Source organism: Vulpes lagopus, chromosome 13 (assembly GCF_018345385.1).
Source record: "Vulpes lagopus strain Blue_001 chromosome 13, ASM1834538v1, whole genome shotgun sequence".
Lineage (NCBI taxonomy): Eukaryota > Metazoa > Chordata > Mammalia > Carnivora > Canidae > Vulpes > Vulpes lagopus.
In genome coordinates, this window is record NC_054836.1 from 7,587,914 (window position 1) to 7,613,141 (window position 25,228).

Below are 25,228 nucleotides of genomic sequence, written 5' to 3' on the forward strand. Positions count from 1 at the left end.
GTTATAAACATTTGCATACAAATTTTATTTGAAAACCTATTTTCAATTCTTTTGTGCATATACCCACACTGAGAATTGCTGGGTCATATGGTAATTTTAGGTCTAACCTTTTGAGGAACCACCAAACTATTTTCCAATGCAGCTGCACCATTTTATATTCTCACAGGTGATGCATAGGTTTCCATTTCTCCATATACTTGCCAACAGTTGTTATTTTCCTTTTCAAAAGACTATAACCATTCTAGTGGGTGCAAAGTAGTATCTCACTGTGATTTGGGTTTGTGTCTCCTTAATGACCAATGATGTTTAGCATCTTTTCATGTGCTTGTTGGCTGTTTGTATATCTTCTTTGGAGAAATGTCTATTTGGATCCTTTGCTCATTTAAAAGATTGGATTATTTGTCTTTTTATTCCTGAATTATAAGAGTTCTTTATTTTCTGGATACTAGACTCTTATCAGCTATATCATTTGCAAATACTTTGTCCCTTTACATAGGTTGTCTTTTCACCCAACAGATTTTTGAGCCATTTGTTGAAACAGGAAACACATGGGAAGAAGCAAGTAGGGACAAAAGGGGGTAGGAGAGGTGGGTTCAGTTGGAGGTCTAGTTGCAAATCTGGGTGGAAGGTCCCAGAGGGTATTTGACTATGCATGGTTCCTGGAACATTTTACACACTTGGATGTTGGAATCTGGGAGAGAAGCTGGGGTACAGTTGCTGGCTTAGCGACCAGCAGTCAGGTTTGTGTCCCACTGAAACAAAGGACACTCTCCGTATAACAAAATTGTACTTTATTATTGAAAATACTATTCCAGGCCAACCTCCTAAAATGCTCAGAAACTCAAATGCAATGTGAAGATTAAACCACACTTCTGCAGTCAGACAACATAGACTGCAACTAGGCACCAAGAACATGGCAAACAAAATCAATAGGTGGGACATTGTACAGCCTATTGTGATGTACTTACAATGTTTCCTTCCAAATAGAAGACAGTGCGTGTATCTCAAACTAATATTTTCATAAGATTTATGTAAAATGAAGTAATTGGAAAAGTTGGTAAGTTGAGATCTTGAATAAAACCATTGTTTTTTCCATGATGAAAGCATCATTAACTTTTTTCCTTTGGTTTTAATCTATAGGCTGTGCCTTGATTTCCTCAGCCATTCCTAATGCACATTTTTTATATCTTAGATGAACTGACTCTTGTAAGCAGGAAACATTGAAGAGGACGTAAAATAGCTCTCTTTCCAGAGTTCTGCCCACGTGGCTGGTGTTATGAGACACTCATTTTTAAACTACTGGTCTGTGCTGGGCGTCCTGCAGACACCCCGGCCTGGCATTCTTTTATTAATCTGCTGCGGAGACAGCCTTACTCACATATTTCATTTATCCGCAATAATAAGAATATCAATACCTTGGATTTATATAGAGCCTCTCATCCAAAGAGGTCAAAGCATTTTAATTTAATTGGATGTTTCCATGGTTTTAAGAGCCTCTGGGTATATTTACAAATGTAATAATAAGAAACAGTCTGCCCAGTTTACAATATAATAGACAACATAAAACAAGACCTGAACATACACTGCTTTTCACCCTCACTGCATAAACATACCCAATGCCTGGCCATGGGGTTCAAGGTCTTTTCTGAATGGATCTCCATGTATCTCTTCCCCTATGACACCATTTCTTTTCCATGAATCCCTTATTCTATTCAAATTATTATTTTAACACAGGATGCATGTTTATACTTTGCACCTCCACCTGTCTAGAAGGTTCTTTCCTTCCTCTTCTAGTATTTTAGTTTCTATTCTCTTTATTTATTTATTTTTTTTGGCGGAGGAGGTCTGGCTTAATTATAACCCACCTATTCCATGAAGACTTCTATAGCCATTCTAGCTCTCCTTGCTTATATCCCATTGAAACATCTGCAGCCCGTATGCTTTTATTCTTTGGACATTGAGTAGATGCTGTGATTTATAGTCATTTCCTTTTCGTTTACTTCCTTGTACAGCAGGTTAGCCCTCCTATAGAAACAGCAAAGTCTATAATCAGTCCCTTAGATCTTCGTACATTTCATCTGGTTCCAAGTAGCCTGGTGAGTTGGGGAATCTGTGGTTGAAGGCTAAAGGTTACAAATAGGCAGACCCACTAAAGTATTCCCTTGATTTTTTTTTCATTGTTCATAGTTTAGTGCAAGTTTGGGCTTAGTTTAGGTCACCTAGAACAGAGGCAGTGTGAAAGGTGCAATGGGTAAGATCTCTGGAAGGGGGATATAAAGGAAGTGGAATAGAGAAGCTAAAGCAGTTCATTGAATTAAGGTTTAATTGGGGTTTGTGTATTCATGATCACATAATTGCTTTTCCAGTTGGTGATAAAAGTAGCCATCATTTTGGTGCTTATCCAATTCTTGCTTTTTAAAAAAGGTCTTTTGTTCATTTCTGTTTGGAAAGGCAACCTATTCATAGAAAATTTGGAAAACACAGAAAAGTGTTAAAAAATGGGAAAAAATAGCTGTATTCTTGCTCCTCAAAACGACTTCATGATAACACAGATATATTTGAATAAAACTAGTATCTTACTTTAGTAGTAATTGCTGATATTTGCCAAATGCTGAACACGCATATCTCACACAGTCTCACTATTCCTCTCTCTAAGGGACTTCCTTATGTCACCTGCTTTACAAGTAAGGAAACTGAGGCAAAGAAAGGTTAAGTAACTTGCCTGAGGTAACCTAGCCAGTAAGTGAAGAGCTGGGATTGAGTCTAGGTAGTCCTACTGCACAACCTACATTTTTATTTTTATTTTTTTATTGTGGTCAAACACACATAACATTTATTATTTTAACCATTTTAAAGTATATCTGTCAGTGGCTTTTAATACATTCATTAAATTGTGGAACAATCATCACTATCCCGTTCCAGAACATTCCCATCGCGTCCCAAAAGGAAATCCTCTGTCTACAAAGCAGTCATTCTTCATTCCCACCTCCCCCGAGTCCCAGGGAATCACTAATCTATGTTGGGGAAGAAGAATTTCCTCTGCCCTTCAAGGTCCTTCTAGCTGGACTAAAAATCAAATTGATATAACACAGGTTAACGGAAGAAAATAAAATTTAGTGTCGTATGTATGGGGAATCCACACAAACATGAGATTCCAAAGGCAGTCAGGTAGAATGAGGTATATATGTCATCCTGAACTAAGGAGGAGGGGATGGGGTGTGGAGCTTCCAAGGGAAGGAATGTAATTTATAGGAAGATGAACAAGACTATGTATTTGATAAACAAATGTTTTCTTGGGCACTCAGAAACGATAGCACATGGAAGACTTTGATCCAACAGGCCTTGCTGGGTTTCTTCCCATCTACCATACCTAATACTTAGTTCAGATTGCAATGTGGTTATCTACGGACCTGGAGCAGGTCCTCTATTTAAATTCTTTTTAGGCAGTTGAGGGGGAGGTAAAGAGATTTTCCTGAATCTTCAGGGATTTGATTGCCTTTTAACTCAAAAATAATATTTATGCCCAAGTGGCCCATTGGGTTATTCTGCCCTTGGCCCTGAAATTTGCTTTCTGCCTGTGTGAAATTGCCTATTTTGGATATTTCATATAAATAGAATCATACATCATGCAGCCTTTTGTGTCTCGCTTCTTTCACTTATAACGTTTTCAACGTTCATCAATTTTGTAGCATGTGTCAGTATTTCATTCACTTGTACGGATATGTCACATTTTGTTTATACCTCAATCATAAACCATATACTATACCACATTCATCCATTAATAGATATTTGGGTTGTTTCTACCTTTTGGCCATTGCGAACAGTGCTGCTATGAACATTTGTGTACTAGATTTTTTTGAGCACTTGTTTTCAATTCTCTTGGAGGTATACCTATAGGTCAATTTGCTGGGTCATGTGGTAATTTTAACTTTTGAGGAACCACCAAACTGTTTTCCACATTGGCTGCACTATTTTACCAGCAGATGTACAAGGGTTCCAGTTTCTTCACACTCTTGCCAACATTTTTTTTCTGTTATTTAAAATTATAGCCATGCTAGTGGGTGTGAAGTGGTATCTCACGTGATTTTAATTTGTATTTCCCTGATGGCTAATGTTATGTAGCATCTTTTCATGTGTTTGTTGGCCATTTGTATATTTCCCTTGGAAGAAGGTCTATTCAAGTCCATTGCCCAGTTTTTAATTGAAGTTTTTGTCTTTTGTGGTTGAGTTGTAAGAATTCTTTTCATATGCTGGATATAAGACTCGTATCGGATATACGATTTGCGTATATTTTCTCACACTCTGTGGGGTCTCTTTTTACTTTCTTGATTGTGTCCTTTGATGCACAAACGCTTCTAATTTTGGTGAAATCCAAGTCATCTATCTTTCCTTTTGCTGTTCACGATTTGGTGTGATATAGGAGAATCCATTGCCAAACCTAAGGTCATAGTGATTTACCCCATTTTTTTCTTCTAAGAATTTTCTCTGTCTAGGTCTTTGATCCATTTTGAGTTAAATATTGTTATATGCTGTGGGGTCTGAATGTATTCTCTTTGACCTGCGAATTCATTTGTTGAATCCTAATCCGTAAAGGCGATAGAATTAGGAGATAGGATCTTTTGGAAGTGATTAGGGATTAGTGTTCCTATAAAAGATACTTCACAGAAGTCTCTAGTCCCTTCCACCACTGAGGGCGCAGTGTGAAGGCGCTGGCCATGAACCAGGAACAGGGTCTTTACCGGAATGTGAGTATGCTGGTGTCTTAGTCTTGGACTCCAAGCCTCCAGAACTTCAAGAAATAAATTACTGTTGTTTATAAGCTACTCAGTCTGTGGTATTACATTATAGCGGCTTGAGTGGACTAAGATAGGATCCAACTTCATTCTTTTGCATGTTTATATCCAGTTTCCCCTGAATCATTGTTGAAGAGACTTTTCTTTTTCTGTTGAATGATATTGGGACCCTTGTAGAAAATCAATTGATCATGGATATATGAGTTCATTTTGGACTTTCCATAATATTCTATTTATCTATGTGTTTGTGTAAATGCCACACTTTTGATTACTCTAGTTTTTTAGTATCTTTTGAAATTAGGAAGACTCAGTTCTCCAAATTTATTTTTAAAGATCTCTTTGGGTATTTGGGGCTCTTCACAATTCCATGTGAATTTTATTTTTTATTTTTTTTAAAGATTTATTTATTTATTCATTCATTCAGAGAGAGCAAAGAGAGAGGCAGAGACACAGGCAGAGGGAGAAGCAGGCTCCATGCAGGAAGCCCGATGTGGGACTCGATCCTGGGTCTCCAGGATCACACCCCGGGCTGCAGGCGGTGCTGCGCCACTGGGGCTTCCCTCCATGTGAATTTTAGGAAAAGTTTTTCCAATTTGGGAAAAAAGGCCATTGGAATTTTCATAGGAATTGCATTGAGTTTGTAGATAGCTTTAGGGAGCATTGATGTCTTAATCATATTGTCTTTTAATTCATGGACACAGTATGTCTTTCCATTTGTTTAGTTAACTTATTATATACAATGCTTTGTAGCTTTTAGTGTAGAAGTCTTTCACTTCCTTGGTTAAATTTATTCCTAAGTACTTTATTCTTTTTGATGCTATTGTAAATGGAATCGTTTTGTTAAATTTCTTTTTAAAAATATTTATTTTTTGGGAGAGAGAGAGAGAGAGAGAGAGAATAAATGAGCAGAGAGAAGGGCAGAAGGAGAGAGAGAGAGAGAGAGAGAGAAAGAGAGAGAGAGAGAGAGAGAGAGAGAGAGAGAGAAGCAGACTCCCTAGGGACCCTGATGCAGGGCTCGATCCCAAGACCCTGGGATCATGACCTGAGCCAAAGGTAGATGCTTAACTGACTGAGTCACTCAGATGCCCCATTTTGTTTCTTTTGGATAGTTTGTTGCTACTGATTTGTCTTGATATTGCATCCTGCAACTCTCTCTGCTGAGTTAATTTATTGGCTCTAATCATGAAAAGAAATTCTTCAGGATTTCCATATGTAAAATCATATTGTCTACAAACAGAGATACTTTCACTTTTTCCTTTCCAGTTTAGATGCTTTTTATTCTTTTTCTGCCTAATTGCTCTGGCTAGAATTTCCACCTACTATGTTGAATAGAAGTGGTGAAAGTGGGTATCCTTGTCTTGTGCCTGATTACAGCTGGAAAGCTTTCAGTGTTTCACCATTGAATATGATGTCACCTGTGTGTTTTTAATAAATATTCTTTATCATGTTGAAGAAGTTCCATTTCTAGTTTTCTGAGTGTTTCATTGTGAAAAGCATACTGGATTTTGTCAAAAGCTTTTTCTGTATCACTGCAATGATCATGGTTTTTTCCCTACTGCTTGCATTCTTAGCCACTAGGGCCAGTTACTTCTCTCTCTCTCTAACTTGCTTAACCTGCTTTTTGTACTTAGAGCTTGAAAATCTCACTTTCATTAAGAGCCATTCAAATTATGATTTCCAATGAGTATATGTTATATCCTCATATGGGTAGTCTACAATTTATTTAATACTTCTATGCTGTTTTGATATAAGTAGTTGATGTGTTCTGTTTGTTGCTCCACGACCCAGAGCCTCGGAATTTGCTTTCTCTTCATCTCTGAAGTTTTTTTAAATCTCTTCAGCTACTAAGCAGTATCCTTCTCTCGTTTCATATTTATTTTTCTTCCTGTTCCTTGATGTATGCGTTTCATACACAGGGTAACCTTTGTTTTTTAAAATTTCATCTTCTGAATTAATGACTGAACCAAGAGTCAAATGAAAGAAATATAAAGGCCTACCAGTGAAAATATTAGCAAAGCACAAGTACATTATGACTATGCATGTTTTATTTAGCTTGGGAAGAAAAAAATCTGCAGTTTGGTCCTTTTTGTTTGTTTTTTCGTCTTTTTGTCAATATCTTGTTTGTGTGCTCTTGCAAGTATATATTTTTAGGATCACCTGGAAATACCGTCACACTGGAAGATAACGGAATTCACACATAAAGCTAATGTAATAACATTTAGTTTTAGAGAATAAGCTTTTATCTCTAAAGAAAAGCATTTCTGTGCCTTATTTTTGCAGTTTATTGAACCGTTTTTATTTATTACAAAATTTTTTTTTGCGTGTGTCAAGGGCTGACTTTCAAGAGATCGCAAGATCTTTTTGATCGCTTTGCTATGTATGAAACCCCGACGAAGTGTCAAATTTTTTTTAAACCACTTGTGTGTAACGTAAAATCCTGCTCATGCCCCCCCCCCCCATGTAAGTGTACACACCCCTATATACACGTTTCGGCATTGGAAGGCAATTTGATGAAAAATCTGATAAAATTCTAAAAACAACGAAACTGGGAAAAAAACTCCCCCCAAAACAAAAAACAGCGCACTAGGTCATAATGAACACAAACCAGACGGACAGTCCCCGAGAGACTTCAAGCGGCTCCCGGGGCAGATCTCCTGCGCGCCCAGGAGCCACAGCCGAAAACTCCAGTTCCCAGAGTGCTCAGGGCGCGAGCGGCCCGCCCCTGCCGCCTCGTCCCGCCTCCCTACCGCAGCGATTGGGCTGCTCAGGTCCGCGTCCGGGGGCTTCTCTTCTTCCATTGGCGGGCTCGCCAGCGCGTCCCTCCCAGAGCGCCCGCTCGCGGCCCGCCGCGGGCCCGCTGGTTCTCCACCTCCGCCCGGTACCAAGATGGCGGCAGAAGCAGCTGGTGGGAAGTACAGAAGCACAGTCAGCAAAAGCAAAGACCCCTCGGGGCTGCTCATCTCTGTGATCAGGTGAGGGAGGCAGGAGGCAGGGTCAGGGGCCAGGGGGCAGCGGGCAGCGGCTCGACCTCCGCTTTGGAAGGGAGAAGGGGCCCCTGGGTTCCACCCTGCCGACCCCTCCCCCTCGCCTCCCCCAGCCCCTCCCCGGGGCCCCCACCGTTGCCCCTTTTTCCCTGGGGTTGGGCTGGAGGGAGGAGCCCCGCCTCGCCGTCGTTCCTGGAGGACCTGAGGCTTCCGCTGGGGCCCCTGGGCCGCAGAAGCTCGCCGTTCGGGGCTTGTGGAGAAAGCCCGGGGTGCTCCGAGTCACTCCGTGCATCCCCGATTGCCTGCAGCGCTCCGGGAGGAGGAGGGCGCCTAGCTTCCTGCAGCCCGGGGACTCCCGCCACGAGTCGCCGAGGGAGTCCTCACTCGGGACACCTCCCACCACCTGTGGATGGCCACAGCCTCCAGCCGCAGAGCCCAGCAGAGCCCGGAGTGAGCTCGTGGAGGGCTGCGGGGCGGCAGGCCACCCCTTGGTGCATCCCTTTTCGCTTTGGGTTCTGCCTCCCTGACCCGGGCTGTTCCTTCCAGACGAAACAAATTTCTAATTGTCCTCTATGCGCGTGATTTCCCCAGGATGTGTACGGTGGGAGTGGGAATGGGAGCGGTGGACCTTTCCAGGGGCTCCTTTTTCAGAATGGGAGCTAGGTTAAGGACGGGAGAGGCCTTTCAAACACCATGAAGGATGATCCAGGCAGCGCTCACAACCACCTGAATAAAATGTATTATGACACGTTTTTACATCGTTGACATTTGAATTCCAACTCAGATGACTTTTCATAAAGCATAAGCCCCTCCTCGTCACCCCCCACCCCCTCATGCCAGACTGGTTGACTTCCAGGAGGGCTCCTCCACTGTCCTGATGAGCTTTTTCAAACCCAGCCTCGCGGTGCCTGGCAGTCACTAAGGGTTTGAAGGTATGAACAGCTCAAGCCTACCACTCGTGGACTGATAAAGACCCACCTATGAATGGTATTATTTGGGGGCCTCTAATTTAAGATGATGAAACCATTATTACGAGAGGTTTGTTTGTTCTTTTTAAAGAAGTAAGATGATAATTCTCTGTATGGAGATGCCTAATGAACTTGGTAGGCCTTGGAAAGGGAAGGCTGGTCTATTGTGGACTCACATTCTCGCTGTGACACTATGGGTGAGGTAGATGGGTCATGATACTACAACTGGAATATTGTTAGTGTCCCATCTTAATCCTCCGTGAAATTATAGTACATGAGTTTATTTGGATTCTTTTTTGAACTTTTTATTTTTTCTGCATTATAGCCAACATTCATTTAAACTGTGTATTTAGTGCCAGTGTGTCCTATGGTGCCTGGGGCTTCATACATAATAAATTTTTGTTGAACAAATAAGTGAATGCCCTGAGTTTTGCAACGACAAATCAGACATGATGTTACCCATGAGAGTAGAATTCGCTTGAGGGCTAAAAGATGGAAGTCAAAACTATGACGTGAGACTAGAAACAGACGAACAGAATACTGGGAATCCAGGAGGAGTGGTGAGTGGAGTAGGGGTTAAGGAACATAACAGCTGGATGTCAAGGTACCATTTCCACGGTGCACTTAGGATTCTGTAGGCTTTGCCCATTTCTTTTCTGCCGTGTATCAGTTTTCTTAAATGCCAATTATAGTTATTCTAAATGCCGTACGTTTGAAGAAAGCATAAAAACCAAAGTAAAGCTTTTTTCTTTTACTGATGCTGATTCAAATTTGCCCTTGGTTGACTATTCCTTTGTTCTCAGGGGGCCTCTCTTGCTGGAAAGTGTGGAATATGATTTTGTGGTTATTCATTCATCTCTTATGCCCATCTCTCTTACCTTCACATTATCACCATGATTTAGGCCTACACATTTTTTAGGCTGAATTCTGTTGTGTATTAATCTTTTTCATTTTTCTTCCCTATCCTCGACCACCACAGATCATTTGAATAACACCTTATTACATCTGTTAACTAGCACACTGTAATGGAGTGTCCAGATCTAACATCCTGGGCAAGTTTAGTAAGGATTAGAGTTCGTGGTTACATATGGCCTTATTTAAGACTGGTTGTTGTTGGTTTTTGAGTGTTAATGTTTATATATCAATATTTCTTTGAGTCACAGGAAAATTGTGGGGTTGACCTGAGAGTGTTGCTAGCTCTCTTTCCTTGTTTCCTCCCTGATGTGCTCTTGAACATATGCAATGGTTTAAATTTCACAAACAGTGGCTGTTAATGAGAGGAGGCTGGTAGTATTACTTTGATGTTTGGGTGGGGAGAAGCAGGGGAGAGTACTTCAGGGGAGAATAGAATGGGGAATGGAGTTGCCAAGAGAGTAGATCTTAAAGGTTCTCATTACAAGAAAAAAATGTTACTGTGAGGTGGATGCATCTAACTTTATTGTAATTATTTTGCAATATATGGTTTAAACCGTGTTGTATACCTTAAACACCTATGGTGTTATATGTCTGTTGCATCCTCTAAAACTGAGGAAAAAAGAATGGGAAATGTATATTTCTTGTTGGTAAATTGGTCTGTCACTCTGAAGTTGCTGCTTTGTTTATCTGTTCAGTTTGTATTCCTTGTGCTATCCTTGCAACATTGTATTCATAATTCTTAATTCCTGTAAAATTTGGATTACCTTGTCTTCTCCTTGACCTCTTCATATTCTCAAAGACCAAAGCTTTCCTGAACCCATTTTAGGCTCATATTTGTAACATCTGAGCCTCCTTGAAGATATATCTGATACATGCCAGTTCTCCTTTAGGTTTCCTTGGACCTGTCATTTTGTCACCAAATAAATGACTTGTCAGCAATGGCCCTTTGAAAAGTTTGATTAGCTTAGCTTTATCTTTTTATATCACTGAGCTGTTGTTTTCTTTTTTGAATAGTGAATATTAAAAACTCCCCTTTGGTTCTTCTGCTCAGATACGTTAAAAAAGCCATTTCTAGGTATATGTGAGTGGCTCAGTTGGCCAAGTGTCCAATTCTTGGTTATGGCTCAGGTTGTGATCTCAAGGTTGAGGATATGTGCTCAGTGGGCAGTCTACTTGAGATTCCCTACTTCTTCTCCCTTATGCTCCGCCCCTCTGCATGCATGTGTGCATGTGCTCTCTCTCTCTCTCTCAAATAAATATTTTTTTAGAAAAAGTCATTTCTAGGGAATCCCTGGGTGGCTCAGTGGTTTAGCGCCTGCCTTTGGCCCAGGGGGTGATCCTGGAGTTCAGGGATCAAGTCCCACATCGGGCTCCCTGCATGGAGCCTGCTTCTCTCTCTGCCTCTCTCTCTCTCTCTCTCATGAATAAATAAATAAAATCTTTAAAAAAAAGAAAGAAAAAGTCATTTCTATACCTCATCATGTAGGCATAACACACCTATATTTAAAGCTATTTCTAGGACTGGAGACAGTATTTATTGTTAGTTATCTTTTAACACTGGATAAGAAAACAACAGGTGGATAAGGGTTCAAAGGACACAGTAGGTATAGACATGGGGACCAGCCAAATCTCATCACTAGTTCCAGCTGTTCCACCAAATAGTTAAATAATAAGTATTTTGCTAGTGTGATTGTCCATCACTTTAAAGCATTTAAAAATCAAAAGAGGATAGCCCCGGTGGCGCAGCAGTTTAGCGCCGCCTGCAGCCTGTGGTGTAATTCTGGAGACCCGGGATCGAGTCCCACATCAGGCTCCCTGCATGGAGCCTGCTTCTCCCTCTGCCTGTGACTCTGCCTCTCTCTCTTTCTGAATAAATAAAAAAATCTTTAAAAAAAAATCAAAAGAGTTTCAAGAAGGATAGTATAGTTGTGAAAATGTTATATTTGGTCAATGGGTATTTACGTATCTTGAGACTCATAAATGAAGTTCTTAACCGTTTAAAAATTATTGAGTAAAAATATTTTAGGACAATCAGATGTTTCAAAGGGTGGGCTCCCCAGGTATTGCAGAAGAGGTCCTCAGGCTGGGAAGTGGGGCTTTGATGAGGAGAGGGACAGCGCTTGGGACCGAGTCTGTCGGAGGCCACTGCTAACTGCAGCTTTTGGTTTCAAGTCTTGCCACTGGCCCTTTAAAATGGAACTAATTGGGTGGACAGAGTTGTGATCACCTGCTGATGTAAATTTGGACAGTTTTAACACATGTGCCCACACACAGCATTTTCCCACCTTTCTATTGATTTTTTTTCCCCCTCCTAACCTTTAGTTTGGTGTGAAATCGGAGCAGGCAGCCCTTCTAAATGGGGAATAAGCAAGATGGCATTTTGGAGATGCTGTTTTATTTTTGTGTGTTCTTGTCAGATTTTTAATTGGGAAATGTGTCTACCACTTACTGTTAGGTGATTTGCTTTCCAATTAAATGTTGACTCTCTTCTCTTTATAAGTTGGCCTTTAATAGACCATTTAATTGGGAAGACAAACTTTGGCGGTGACTTGAGGCGACCTTATTGAAACCTCAGAGCAGAGCTTTTGTAGACAGACTCTGGTTACAGATGTCAAGGAGGTCTGAAGGCAGTTGAAGGCTCACGTTTTCATCAACTTTCATGTCTTCACAGAAGTTGGAATTTCAAAAACTTAGAAAAATCCTTTATTGTAGACACCTGTTAAATTCCCTTCCTCCACAGAGAGTGTTTTGGTCAGCCCCATATTTAATTCAAAGCGAGCTTTGTTGAAGGGGTCCAGGCTTTGATCAGGGCTTTGAACAAACAGCTTTGAGTTCCATGACACAGTTTGTGGCAGAAAGGAACGTGGTCACTGTGTTTGGAGCAGAGTCCCTGAAGTTGTGTTGGGTGGTCAGTGTTGTTTCCAGGACTACCTCTTCTCTTTATCTGAGACCATCTGAGCCTCATTATGGTGTTTCGGGTTTCCAGCTAGCTCTCTTTGTACCCTGAGGCATCTTGGCACAAGGAATTCAGGTGCTGTTTGAAAATTACTGCGAGGCTGTCTGGACACTAAACACTTTTTTTTCTCCAAGTCCTGGGACTTCTGACAGCATATGTGGATAGAAGGGGCAAAATAATCCCCCCCTCCCTTTTTTTCCCCTGCTAAACATGAATTAAGATCTTGGGAACACATGTCTTAGCTTCTGACCTCATGTGTAATTTTTAGCATTGAGATTTCCTGAAGGCTTTGAGGTGGATATGTTTAATGTTGGGTGATAGGGTCAGGTTTTTTCAAGCCACTACTTAGAGCAGATATGTGTAGTCACAGTGCTTGGTGGGAGTTGGGTATAGTTAGTAGCACTCACTGAATTGTATTACCCATGTTAGAGTTACCTTGGACCGGTTACTTGAGACCACTGTGTCTAGTTCCTCATTTGTTAAATGGGATAATAATATGATCTATGGTTTTGGGGAAAATTAAAGAGTGTATAAAGGGGCTAATATGGTTTGGCATGGAGAATGCACACGAATATTCATTTCTTCCTTTTCAGGATCTGCTGCTTCTCTGGTTAGAAGTTTGATTGTAATGCTCACTAGATAGCAACCATGATATGATGTTAATTTTCTGTTACAAATATCCTTCCTAGTTTGGCTTGAATGTTTGATTCCAGTTGTCAGAATGTTCACTTTGTAATCAAGAAACCTTGTGTAGCTAAATTAAGATGGTAATTATTGATAATTTGAGAGTCAGCCACAGAAGCTAGATTTAAATATATGTATGCTTATGTGTGCATGTAAAACATAAAACATAAACAGCCATAAAGTATAAAATGTTTTTTAAGTTAAAGACAGAAAGTTTATGAACCAGCAAATTGAAAGGCCTATGATGTCTTTGCCTACATAAGCCTTTTTGCCATTGAAAAATTGTATATATGTGATTTTTTAAAAAATCACATATATATTTTAAAAAATTTAGTTACATATTTAGAAAATTCAAATATTTCCAGAGGAACAAAATAAAAAATGAAGAGTTTTCACCCTATTTATCTCCTTCCTGAAATACCTCTGTTAAGTGTCCTTTCGTTCCTTGAGAGAAATAGAAGCCTATATTTATAAGTAAGTGTGAATGATAATTTTTAAACAAGAATATTTTTTAATACCTAATATATGCTGCTTATGAATTTATATACACTTAAGGAATATTCATTAAGATTCTATATTCTATATTCTTTAAACAAATGGGGTCATCTGATCTATGGTTTTAGCTCTTTGTTACTTTGCTTTTCTTTATTTTGGAGATCTTTTCTAACCGCACATACTGATCCATCTGTCTTTTTAATGGCTATGTGGTATTCTGTCTATGGATACACCATAATCTATTTAATTGGTGGTCCTTCTCCCACACCTTTTTTTTTTCCTCCCACACCTTTTATAACAAACACTTAATTTCTTCTTTCTTTTTTCTTTTTTTTGATCTTCTGTTAAAAATAAATTGCAGTGAGTATCCAGATGTATGTGGATATATGCACTTTGCAAATATTTACTCCCAGTCTGTGGCTTGTCTTCTCATTCTCTTGACAGAGTCTTTCCCAGAGCAGGAGTTTCTAATGTTAATGAAGTGATCATCATGCTCACATAATGCTCATCAGTGATTTCTGTCTTTAGTCATGTCTTTGGCGTTGTTATCTAAGAAGTCTGCACCCTGCCAAGATCATCTAAATTCTCTCCAATGTTAAGTGCTTGGAGTTCCATATTTTGTGTTGTACTTAGGATCACTGTCCACTTTGAATTAATTTTTACAAAGGCTATAAGATCTGTGTCTAGATTCCTTTTTTTTTTTTTTTTTTTTTTTTGTGGGTGGGCGTTCAGTTGTTCCAGCATCATTTATGGAAAAGATAGTTCTCTCTTCTGTATTGTTGGATATATGTGGGATCTTCAGCAACATTCCATGCATTTTGTTCTCTTCCTGTGCACACTTGTATTTGCAACTTCCCCTTTCTGTATCAGAAAAACTTGTAAAAAAAAAAAAAAGTCATAAAAAAGAAGTCCAACAATCTCCTTTCCCAAATATTATCTATTTTCCTTTGTAAGGTTTTTGTGTGGATCTTGTCTAGGTACATACAGAAATTTAAAGGTTGTAATTAAAACAAACTTAACACTTTTTTAGCATAACGAAATTTTTTCATGTTGCTGTAGTCTTTGGATTTATATAAATTTTTTTTTTTATATAAATATTTTTTAAGTAGGGGAATTGAAAAATATAGAAAATTACAGAGAAGAAAATAAATTCTCATATTCTCTTTACTCAGAATTAAAACACTATTAATAACTTTGCTTCTAGTTTTAGAAACATAACTGTATTGTTATAAAAACAATACACATTCACCATAAAGAATTCAAACAATGGAAATTCAGGAAGATGTGGAGATGAAAATTATTCTATACTTTATGCTTTGTAAGTTACTGTCATTGATATTAGATGAACCTAATTCTAGACATTGCGGTGTGTGTGTGTGTGTGTGTGTGTGTGTGTGTATGTGGAAATGTTGGATGGATAGATAGGATTTTTTAAATTTCAAACAAATATTATTTAAAAAATAAATATAGGATCTTACTCTATGTGCTAACTCATTTTTAAGTGTCTCTACCCTCAATGTGGGGGTCGAACTCACAATCCCAAGATCAAGAGTTACATGCTCTCTGACTGAGCCAGCCTGGCGTCCCTCTGTTGCTAACTTGTATGCTGACTTGTCTCCTTTTTTAAGGAATACATGCATATAGTAAAGTGCACATATATTAAGTATATGGCTTGATGAATTTTTACTTTTGTAACCACTTACCTGTGTAAGACAAACACAGCATCCCTGTCCTTTTTTTTCCAGTTCATTTTTTTAATGCAAGAGTTTCCTGTTGTTCCAACACCATTCATTTATTTATTTATTTTAAAGATTTTATTTATTCATGAGAGACAGAGAGAGAGAGAGAGACAGAGAGAGAGAGGCAGAGACACAGGCAGAGGGAGAAGCAGGCTCCATGCAGGGAGCCTGTTGTGGTACTTGATCCCAGGTCTCCAGGATCAGACCCAGGGCTGAAGGCAGTGCTAAACTGCTGAGCCACCCGTGCTGCCCATTTCCACATCAATTTTATTTACCTTTTATTTTTTTCTCATAACAATTTTTGAATTAGCTAGTTAATTTCTACAGTAAAACCTGCTGGGAGTTTGGTTGAGATTGTGTTGAGTATACAGATTAATATGGGAGAATTGACATCTTGGTCATATTGAGTCTTTTTATCCGTGAACAGGTGTATGTCTTCATTTAATTCTTTAATTTCTCTTAGCAATTTTTTAATAGGTTTCAATGTGTAAGTCTTACATATTGTTGGTCAGATTTAAGTATTTTAGGCACTTCAAGTCCCAAACCTCATTGAATGTTAGTGTTTTCCCCTCTGGTCTATCATTACTGTGTCTTCAAATTCATTAATCTTTTCTGCAATCTCCAATCTGTTGTTAATCCTATGTACTGTAATTTAGATTGTGGTTTCGAGCTGTAGAAGTTTGACCTGGGTCTTTTAAGAAAAAATCTTTAATAGCTCTCTTTGCACATTCAGTCTTTCTTGTAGCTTCTTAACGAAATACAAGTATTATAATAATTTTTTTTAATTTTTAAAATTTATTTATGATAGTCACAGAGAGAGAGAGAGAGGCAGAGACATAGGCAGAGGGAGAAGCAGGCTCCATGCACTGGGAGCCCGACGGGGGATTCGATTCCGGGTCTCCAGGATCGCGCCCTGGGCCAAAGGCAGGCGCCAAACCGCTGCGCCACCCAGGGATCCCCGTATTATAATAATTTTAATGTTCGTATTTACTAATTTTGTCTCATGACATTTTTGGGTTAGTTTTAGTTGATTAATATCTGCTCCTCCTTTTTTACATGCCTTACATACATTTTGGATACTAGATACTGTGATTTTTACCTTATTGGGTACTGATAGTGCATGTCTTTGTTTTCCTGTAAATGTGCCTGAATTTTGTTCTAGGATTTGGTTAAGTAACTTGGAAATCATGGTTCTCTCAGGTCTTATTTTAAATTTTGCTTGGGGGCACAGTATCATTTGGTCTAGGGCTAGTTTTGTCTCACTACTATGGCAAAATCCTTTTGTGTGCTCCACCCAAGTGCTCTGCGAATCAGGAGATTTTTCTCCTCTGGCTGTGTGTGATTTCAGATAATCATGCCCACTCCTCATTGATGGTTCTTTTCCTGACCTTGAATGGGTTTCTCTCAGGCATGGGCTGATGATAGGGAGCTGAAGCTTTAAGGGAGCACTTCTAACAGATCTCCAGAGTGGGCTATACTTTTTCTTTTCCACCTGCCCTGCAAACTCTAACTGACTTAATGTTGAAGGTTTTGAAATCGTTGTCTTTGGTGGTTGTTACTTTCAGATGCTAGGGGTAAATCTAGTCCTAGTTATTTCACCTAGGTCAGAAGCAGAAGTCTGTCAGTGCTTCATATTTTGAAAAATATCTTTAAAGATTAATTTTCATTGGTCAGATTTCATCAGTTGCATATTCACAGAGAGGAAGAATAAAGTAATCAGATGTGTATAAAGTTCTGGCATGAGAGTGAACTAGGTATCTTGGTCCTAATGGCCTTTCTGATTTTGCAGTATTTTGCAGAATATTTAATTAAACAGTTCAATAACTTCCACTTCAGATAGTATTTTTCCGGGGACTTTCCTTTCAGAAGTCCTAGAAATACTTTGGAACTATTTTGCGTCTATTTACTTAAAGAAAACTATTTATTTAAAAAAAAAAAAGTTTGTTCTCCTGTGATAGTACTGTTCACTGTAGCCTCAGCTCTCATATAGCTGGTAATTGGTTTTCTTTGGGTAGCACAGCATGTAGATTGTTTTTGTTGCTGGTGGTTTTGTTTTGCATTTTGTTTTTGCCTGCACTTGGAGGTTTCCAGTCTGTGCTTGCTTTTTTTCAGTTTGCAATTGTGAGCTTTGCTCCCTCTGGTCTTGTACTCTGCTGGGCCTTACGTTTTTAACTGCTTCCAAGCCATGAAATGAGTTCTGGTCTTTTTAGTAGCCAGTCCTTTATATGTTTGGGAATTTTGCCTTGAAAAACAATAGGGGGGGGGCATCCCTGGGTGGCTCAGCGATTCAGCACCTGCCTTCTCCCCAGGGTGTGATCCTGGAGTCTTGGGATTGAGTCCCATGTCAGGCTCCTGGCATGAAGCCTGCTTCTCCCTCTGCCTGTGTCTCTGACTCTCTCTCTCTCTGTCTGTCTATCATGAATAAATAAATAAAATCTTTAAATAAAAAAAAGAAAAACAATGGGAACTCACCATTTAACAGGAAAGTTCTCGTGTACTGTTTGACATGGTAGGAAAACTTAATATTTTAAGTTTCTTAGGAGATCTTTTATTGTTTCAAAGATTTTTATAAAGCCTTAGCAAAAAATAAAGTGGTGTATAATGCAAAAAGTGTTTTCCATTTAAAATTTGGTGCCTGTCATTGTGCTAAATATTATGGGAAACATCATTCTATACCCAAAATACCACTTGAGAGCTTGCAGGAAATGTAGAATCTTTAAAAAAAAAAAAAATGCAGACTCTCATTCACCATCTGACCTACCTGAGCAGAATACTTTGGAGCAGTTTAACAGAATTACCAGGGTATTTGAGTAGTCATTTGGACATATTTTAGTTGGGGAAATAAACCAATGAGCATTAACTTTTTAAAGCTGAGACAGTGGTATCCTGGCTATTTTTTACAATTTAAGTAACAAAACAAATGAATAAAGAAAAAGACAACAAAACGGACTTTTAACTATAGAGAAGAAACAGGTGGTTGCCAGAGCCAAGAGGGGTGGGCGGGTGGGGATGGGTGAAAATGGTGAAGGGGATTAAGAGTACATGTAATTGTGATGAGCACTGAGTCATGTATAGAATTGTTGAATCACTATATTGGACACCTGGAACCGAAATAATGCTATGTAGATTATACTGGAAATAATACTATTTTGAGATATATGGTGAACTATATACTGATAGAAATATGTCTAGAATTTGCTTCAAAACAACGGGTTGAGGGTTGAAGTTAGGGTATAGATGAAACAAGACTGGGATGTGTTGATATTTGTTGAAGCTGGGTTATTTGAGGAGTCTGTTTTTGTATGTGTTTAAAAATTTCCATGAAAATGTATGTGTGTGTTTATGGACTGGGGAGAGGGTAGAGAATTACTACATAATCTTCATGTCTTGCCCACCCAGCTTCTGCCCTCCCTCCTAGAACACCTGGCACACAAATGTATTAAAGTCTCCTGGATGTCTGCAGTTAAGAAACTTGTTTCAATTTGTGTAGTCCAGAATTTCCAAGATAGCCTAATACCATGCAACACCTACTGTTGTCCTCTAAAATAGGATTTCTGAGGAACTCACTGGAAGCTCCATATTAGGAAGTAGTCTACGCCTTTAAAATGACCAAATGCCAGGCAGCCCGGGTGGCTCAGTGGTTTAGTGCTGCCTTCAGCCCAGGGTGTGATCCTGGAGACCCAGGATCTAGTCACACATCAGGCTCCCTGCATGGAGCTTGCTTCTCCCTCTGCCTGTGTCTCTGCCTCTCTTTCTCTCTGTCTCTCATGAATAAATAAATAAAATCTTAAAAAAAAAAAAAGACCAAATGCCATAATAGTGTTGTAGTACTAAAACATTCCCCTGGAGATGAAAAATAAGCTCACTGTGGAGAAGGCTTTAAGGGGGATGTGAAGCTCCAAATGGTAGTGGGAAAAGAGGTAACCTCCCTTAAGTAAAGGTAGGGGGTAGATTTTTAAATTGACTCTGTCAATCCCGGACTCAGTTTTATGCTGTAGTGAGGCTGATTTTACCTAATTTCAGACAATGGCCTTCTCTGTTGGTTGTAAGACTTAGAGCTTTTGGTCCCCAGAAGTATTTTGTATGATTTAGTTAATTGAAATACTGAAAAACTGCATGTATTGGGTTGAGTAATTAGCCCTAAGTACTGTCTGAAGCAAGACACCAGTGAATTTTCAATTGACTTTAAAGCAGAAATTGTTTACTGTCACTTGATATTAAGTGAATCTTTGTAGTGAATTAAGGGATGTTGTTTTTATGCATCAGAAAAGTTTTTCAGAAGGACTTGTCATCATGAATTGCTATCAATTGGGATGGGATTATCTTGTATTTTGTGGGATCTAATAAGACATAATTAAGAAACAAGCAGTTGCAGTGTATAATTGAATATAATAAAATCGGATTAAAAAGTGTAATGTAGATTTGGTTATGCTTTGAGTGAAGCCATATCTTATGTGATTATATAGCGATACACATCTCAAACATTTAATGTGATTTTTTTCCACGCAAACTCAGAATTATGAGGTTCTCATATTTTTTTAATTCATTGGAAGTATTGTAGATGAATCATCATATACAAAGTGCTCTGCTTAGTAGAATAGGCTTTCAAGACCTTCTCAATTTCTTAGTATTTATATTCTTGGTGATATCTTTTCCTCCCCTTTTGTTTGAATTTATTCTCTACTCATACCTAGAAGTGTCTTTTTTATTTTTTAAATTTGTTTGAGTGAGAGCCTGTGTATGCGCATGTGTGCATGAGGGGTGTGTGTGTGGGGGAGACTCCCCGCTGAGCAGGGAACTTGACATGGGGCTCCATCCCAGGACCCTGGGATCATGACCTGAAATGAAGGCAGATGCCTGACTGAGCCACCCAGGTGCCCCTAGAACTGTCTTTAGTTTCTGTGCTGCCATGTTACTGTCATGCATTTCTTTCTTTTCTTTTTTTAAAAAAAGATTTATTTATTCATGAGAGACACAGAGAGAGGGGCAGAGACATAGGCAGAGGGAGAAGCAGGCTCCCTGTGAGAAGCCTGATGCAGGACTTGATCCCAGGACCCCGGGATCATGACCTGAGCCAAAGGCAGATGCTCAACCACTGAACCACCCGGGTGCCCATGTCAGGCATTTAGGTTGGCTGTTTCATGCTTTAAATGAAAGGAAAATCTTACTCTTATGCTTTGAAATAAAGACTAAGCAGATCTAATAGTCTAACCTAAGAACAGTTTATTAAAGAAAATGGGGTTCACGTATTCAAGAATCTTGTCTGCTCTAGACTTTTTGTTTCTATTATGGGGTAAGTAACAAAAATGAATGTTCTGGAGAGCTCACTAAGCTAATAGGTTTTTTTTTTTTTTTCCTATTTGGAATGAGGGTCTGAAACTAACCCTTGTGTATTTGGGTTTAAAAATACTCAATTTTTGCCTTCTGACATATTAGAAGGTTTTGTAAATAAAGAGGACCCTTTGTCTGGTGCTCTTTCCGTTATGTGACTAAACAAATTCATTAGATTTGCCCTAACACAGAAGGTGGTACTGGTTGAGGTGTTCAGGTACCTGAAAAAAGTGCAGGGGCTGGAGGACCTCTGGATTCTGTAAGAGGCCTATTCTAAGTATTTCCTAGAAAGGGTGTCACTGAGATTTGATTCCTAGTGTAGATTGTGCTTTGAATAGCTGTAGCTTCCTGATAAGTGATTTTTGTGGGACCTTACTTGTAATTAGTTTTTCTGAATTGTTTGAAGGGATTTACACTAATTGTTTTGTTAATCTTTATTATTCCTGGAAGAGGGGTCACTGGATACCAACAAGGAATGCTCTTAGTAGAGAATTAAGAGTATTAACTGTTTTCAGATAGCATGACTTAATGCTAATTGTTCTGCAGGTGTCACCAAAATTCAGGTGTGTTGCATTAAATATTTCTTATAGCAGGTTAATTAGTTTAGTTATCTGAAAATGTATTAAGCAGTTAATTCTTGAGGTTTTGTTGAGAATCTGGGTTGCTATTGGCTAAGGGGCATGACCAATAACATCTGCCTTGAGATTTTAGCCAAGCAAAATAATACTGCTTGTGTTTTATGGGGTGGTGTATAAGTCGGCTCTAGCTGCCGTAACAGAACACCACAGACTGGGTGGCTTAAACAGAAATCTATTTTCTCACAGTTCTGGAGTCTAGAAGTCCAAGATCAAGGTACCAGTCAGGTTGGTTTCTGGGAAGGCCTCTCTTCTTGGCTTGTCGATGGCCACCTTCTTGCTGTGTCCTCAAATGGCTTTTCTTCTGTGAGTATATAAAGAGAGAGGGCTGCTTTGTGTCTCTTTCTCTGCTTATAAGGACACCAATTCTATGTCATTGAGGCATCACCCATTATAACCTTCCTTTGAGACCCTAATCTCCAAAGAGTCACATTGGGGGTTAGTACTTCTATATAAATTTGGTAGTGGTAGGAGGATGTGTCTCAATTTAGTCTATAACAGGTGGTATTCTGGAGAGTTATCACTTTGTTAAAATACCCCCAAAATCCTTCCAGTGACAGTCTATCATTATTATGGGTGATCTTGAGGCTCAGGCTAGAGCCCTGGGCAGGTTGTTAATTTTTCACAATTGGTTGCCAACCTTTCTACATGCTTTTCTGGCTTATAGTATTTAACAGTCCCCTGCTAACCCTCTGATACCAAATACTTGTACTATTGATGCTCTTCAAAGGACTGCTCGCTCTCTGGTCAGCTTGAACTATCAAAGGGCTTGCTGAGAGGAAGAAGTTAATGAAACATGATTTGATTCATTTCATCCTATAAATTCCCCAAATTCCATCCTGAGATGAAAATGTATCATTGGAAAAGCTTCATGCTTGGACTATGTTCAGAGTCACAATCTCTCAGTCTGAGTTGCATTTTAAAGTTCTCTTCTGGAAGGAACTTACAAGAAATGAATATGCAAAATTTATTGTTTTCAGAAGGTGGTTGAGGACCTCGTTTACTATATTGCATATTGTCTTCCTTATTGTTTTAAGTTAAAGATTTCTTTTAGAGTTTAGGAGCAGCTTAAAGTTTGCTTCCTCAGTGAAGGAACTGGAATCCATCTTGTTGATAATGAGAGTGATTTAATTGGCTACATTTCCCTTTTTGCATGACTAGGAACCTCAGAGTTAGATTGAGGGCTTATTTCTTGTCAACTGTGTTTTTCCACATGCCCTGCGTACCTGTGTCCTACATTTGTATGGCATCATTTTATCCCATATCACCTTAACTAGTTTCACTTTCTCATTTGTATTATCTATATTCTTGTACAAATGATCTCTGATCTTTTTTGGAAAGAGGTTGGATAGATGTAAAATGAAACTCGAAATATTGTTGAATATTTGCATTTCAGTATTCATTATTAAAAACTGGTTGAGAGCTGTCATTCTTTTCTTTTTTAAGATTTTTAATTTATTGATTGGACAGAGTGAGAGAGCATTCACAAGTAGGCAGAGTGGCAGGCAGAGGGAGAAGGAGAAGCAGACTCCCCACTGAGCAGACAGACCGATGAAGGGCTCTATCCCAGGACCCTGAGATCATGACCTGAGCTGAATGAAGGCAGATGCTTGATTGACTAAGACACCCAGGCACCCCTATTTATTTTTCTTTTATTTCTCTACACCCATCGTGGGGTCAAACTCACTATCCCAAAATCAAGAGTTGCCTCCTTTTCCCATTGAGCCCTCCAGGCACCCCGAAAGTTGTTACTCTTTATCTGGGTGCTAACCCCCCGGTGGCATCAAAGAATGCTTTTAAAGTAAAAGTCCAGAAAGCTGTACCTGATTTGGCTTCCAGCTTCCTACCTGATCTATCACTGTCCCCTTCTTTGCTTCTCTGAAGCCACATTTACTTCTTTGCCATTCCTTGTACCTTCAACAGGCCAAACATACCCTGCTTCAGAGCCTGTGCATCTTCTGTTCTTTCCGAAATCTGCTTGTCCAGACAGTGCCACCTCTCTCCCCCTCATTTCCTAGAAAGCTTTGTTCAAATGCTGTCTTTATCAGGGAGGTTTTCTCTGGCTTCCTTGTGTTAAATACTTCCCCTTCTCCAGCCTGGCCTCTGTCTTTTCCATACTTGTTTCTTCCTGGCCTGCATGTGTTGTAGATTTCTCTTGCATTTCCTGCTTCCTCACTTAGATGTAAGCTTTCTGAGGGAGGGATTGCTTTTATTCCCAGCTCTATGTCTAGCTGCTTAGAACTTGCCTGCCAAGTGCAAGGTGTTTAATAACTTTGTTGAATGACTAAATGAACTGAATAGGGTTGAGGTAACTATTGTTTGTTCTTTCCTAGAGGTTTTTGGACAGGCACTTCTTTGTGTGAGATAATTTAGTAGCAATTGTTTCTTAAGGCAGGAACTGTCCTTTGTGACCTCTTCAGAGCCTGCATCTTGCTGCTGCTCATTATTTAGCTTCCCTAAGCACTTTTAATGTGCCAGGCACTGTAAGAATATAAAGAAAAGGTCTGACCTCAGTTTGTGAATAAATACCTTCAGGAACTTTCGAATAGGGAAGGCTTGGGCTAACAGTGTTGTGATTCACAGATGATTTATTTGGTTCCTAACAATGTATCAGCCCACACACATCAGGGGTACTTTATATTTTAAGAAGCACTTTCACGTACTTTGCCAATCACAACCACCTGGTGAGGCAGGCACTTACTGTCCTCTGTTTGGCAAGGAAAGAAGCTAAGTGACTGGCCCAAGGTTAAAGAGCTTGGAAGTTGCAAATGCCTCACGGTTGACGTGTATGATGAGAGGAGTCAGAAAGTTATGATATATACCAAATTGGCAGTTTTAGATTTGTGTTCTCTTTGCATCCTTTCATTTTGTCTTTGGCTGAAGGTTGTTATTTCTCGAGTGATGGGTTACCTTTGGGTGACTAACCTTATTTTCATAGGTGTGCTTTTTCTTTTATTTGATCTTACTTTTTTAAGAGTACTATCGACTTTTGTGTGCTTTCTCTGTCTGGACTTCATGACTCTATTAAGTCCACGGTGAAGGCAAAATTGTTCCATAAAAGGAGTCAGTGATGGTGACCAGTTATTTTCATTTCAAAACACTTGACTGGCTAGACTGAAATACAGAAGCTGGTATAAAAAAAGGAAACTGACAAATTCAGTTTTAGATCTGCAGTTACATATGTTGGGTTAAATGCTTGTTTGTAAGGCTCGCCTGGCGCTGATGGCTATGAGTTCACTAGAATCGTAGAGCATGTGTTCCTACTAGGTGCTGTTAGAGGTAGCATGTGTACCGTAGTCCTTTCAGCCCATTGGGTAAATAAATTCCTTGGTTAGCGATGTAATTGATCATGCAAAATGCCAGAGCTGTCTTAGTGAAAAAATCTTGGTGATCCAGAAATGTCTCTGTGTCTGGCTTAACTAGAATTTGGTGTATGCTTTTATGTTTTTCTGTGAACTTGACAATAGTTTGTAAATCTTAATGGTTTTCAGGTAGAGATTGGGGGAAATATATAAGTGATTCAATAACGAATGCATCTTGGGGTGGCAACTTCAAATCTTTCTCCTCTGCTCATGTCTTCAAGCTCATGCTTCTTGTCCAGACTCAAGACTGTTAGAGGATTTAGCTTTTTTAGTACTGTCTACATCTCTAGCCATCTACTCTTCTCTTCACATGTGAGCATGAAGATGCTGAAGGCAAAAGAGGTAGGAGTTTCTAACATGCATAGT

The 25,228-nt window shown here is 39.3% G+C and overlaps 1 protein-coding gene across 4 annotated transcripts in view; it reads left to right on the forward strand.

The window, feature by feature from the left end:
• Positions 1-7,637: 7,637 nt before the first annotated feature.
• Positions 7,638-25,228, forward strand: part of EXOC4 (exocyst complex component 4) — a 755,174-nt gene continuing 737,583 nt past the window's right edge. For all 4 annotated transcript variants that reach the window (XM_041727473.1, XM_041727474.1, XM_041727476.1 and 1 more), the window contains exon 1: positions 7,638-7,765. In XM_041727473.1, coding sequence (XP_041583407.1) covers positions 7,680-7,765 — 86 coding nt within the window. In that variant the 5' untranslated portion in view covers positions 7,638-7,679. The remainder of the gene's footprint in view (positions 7,766-25,228) is intronic.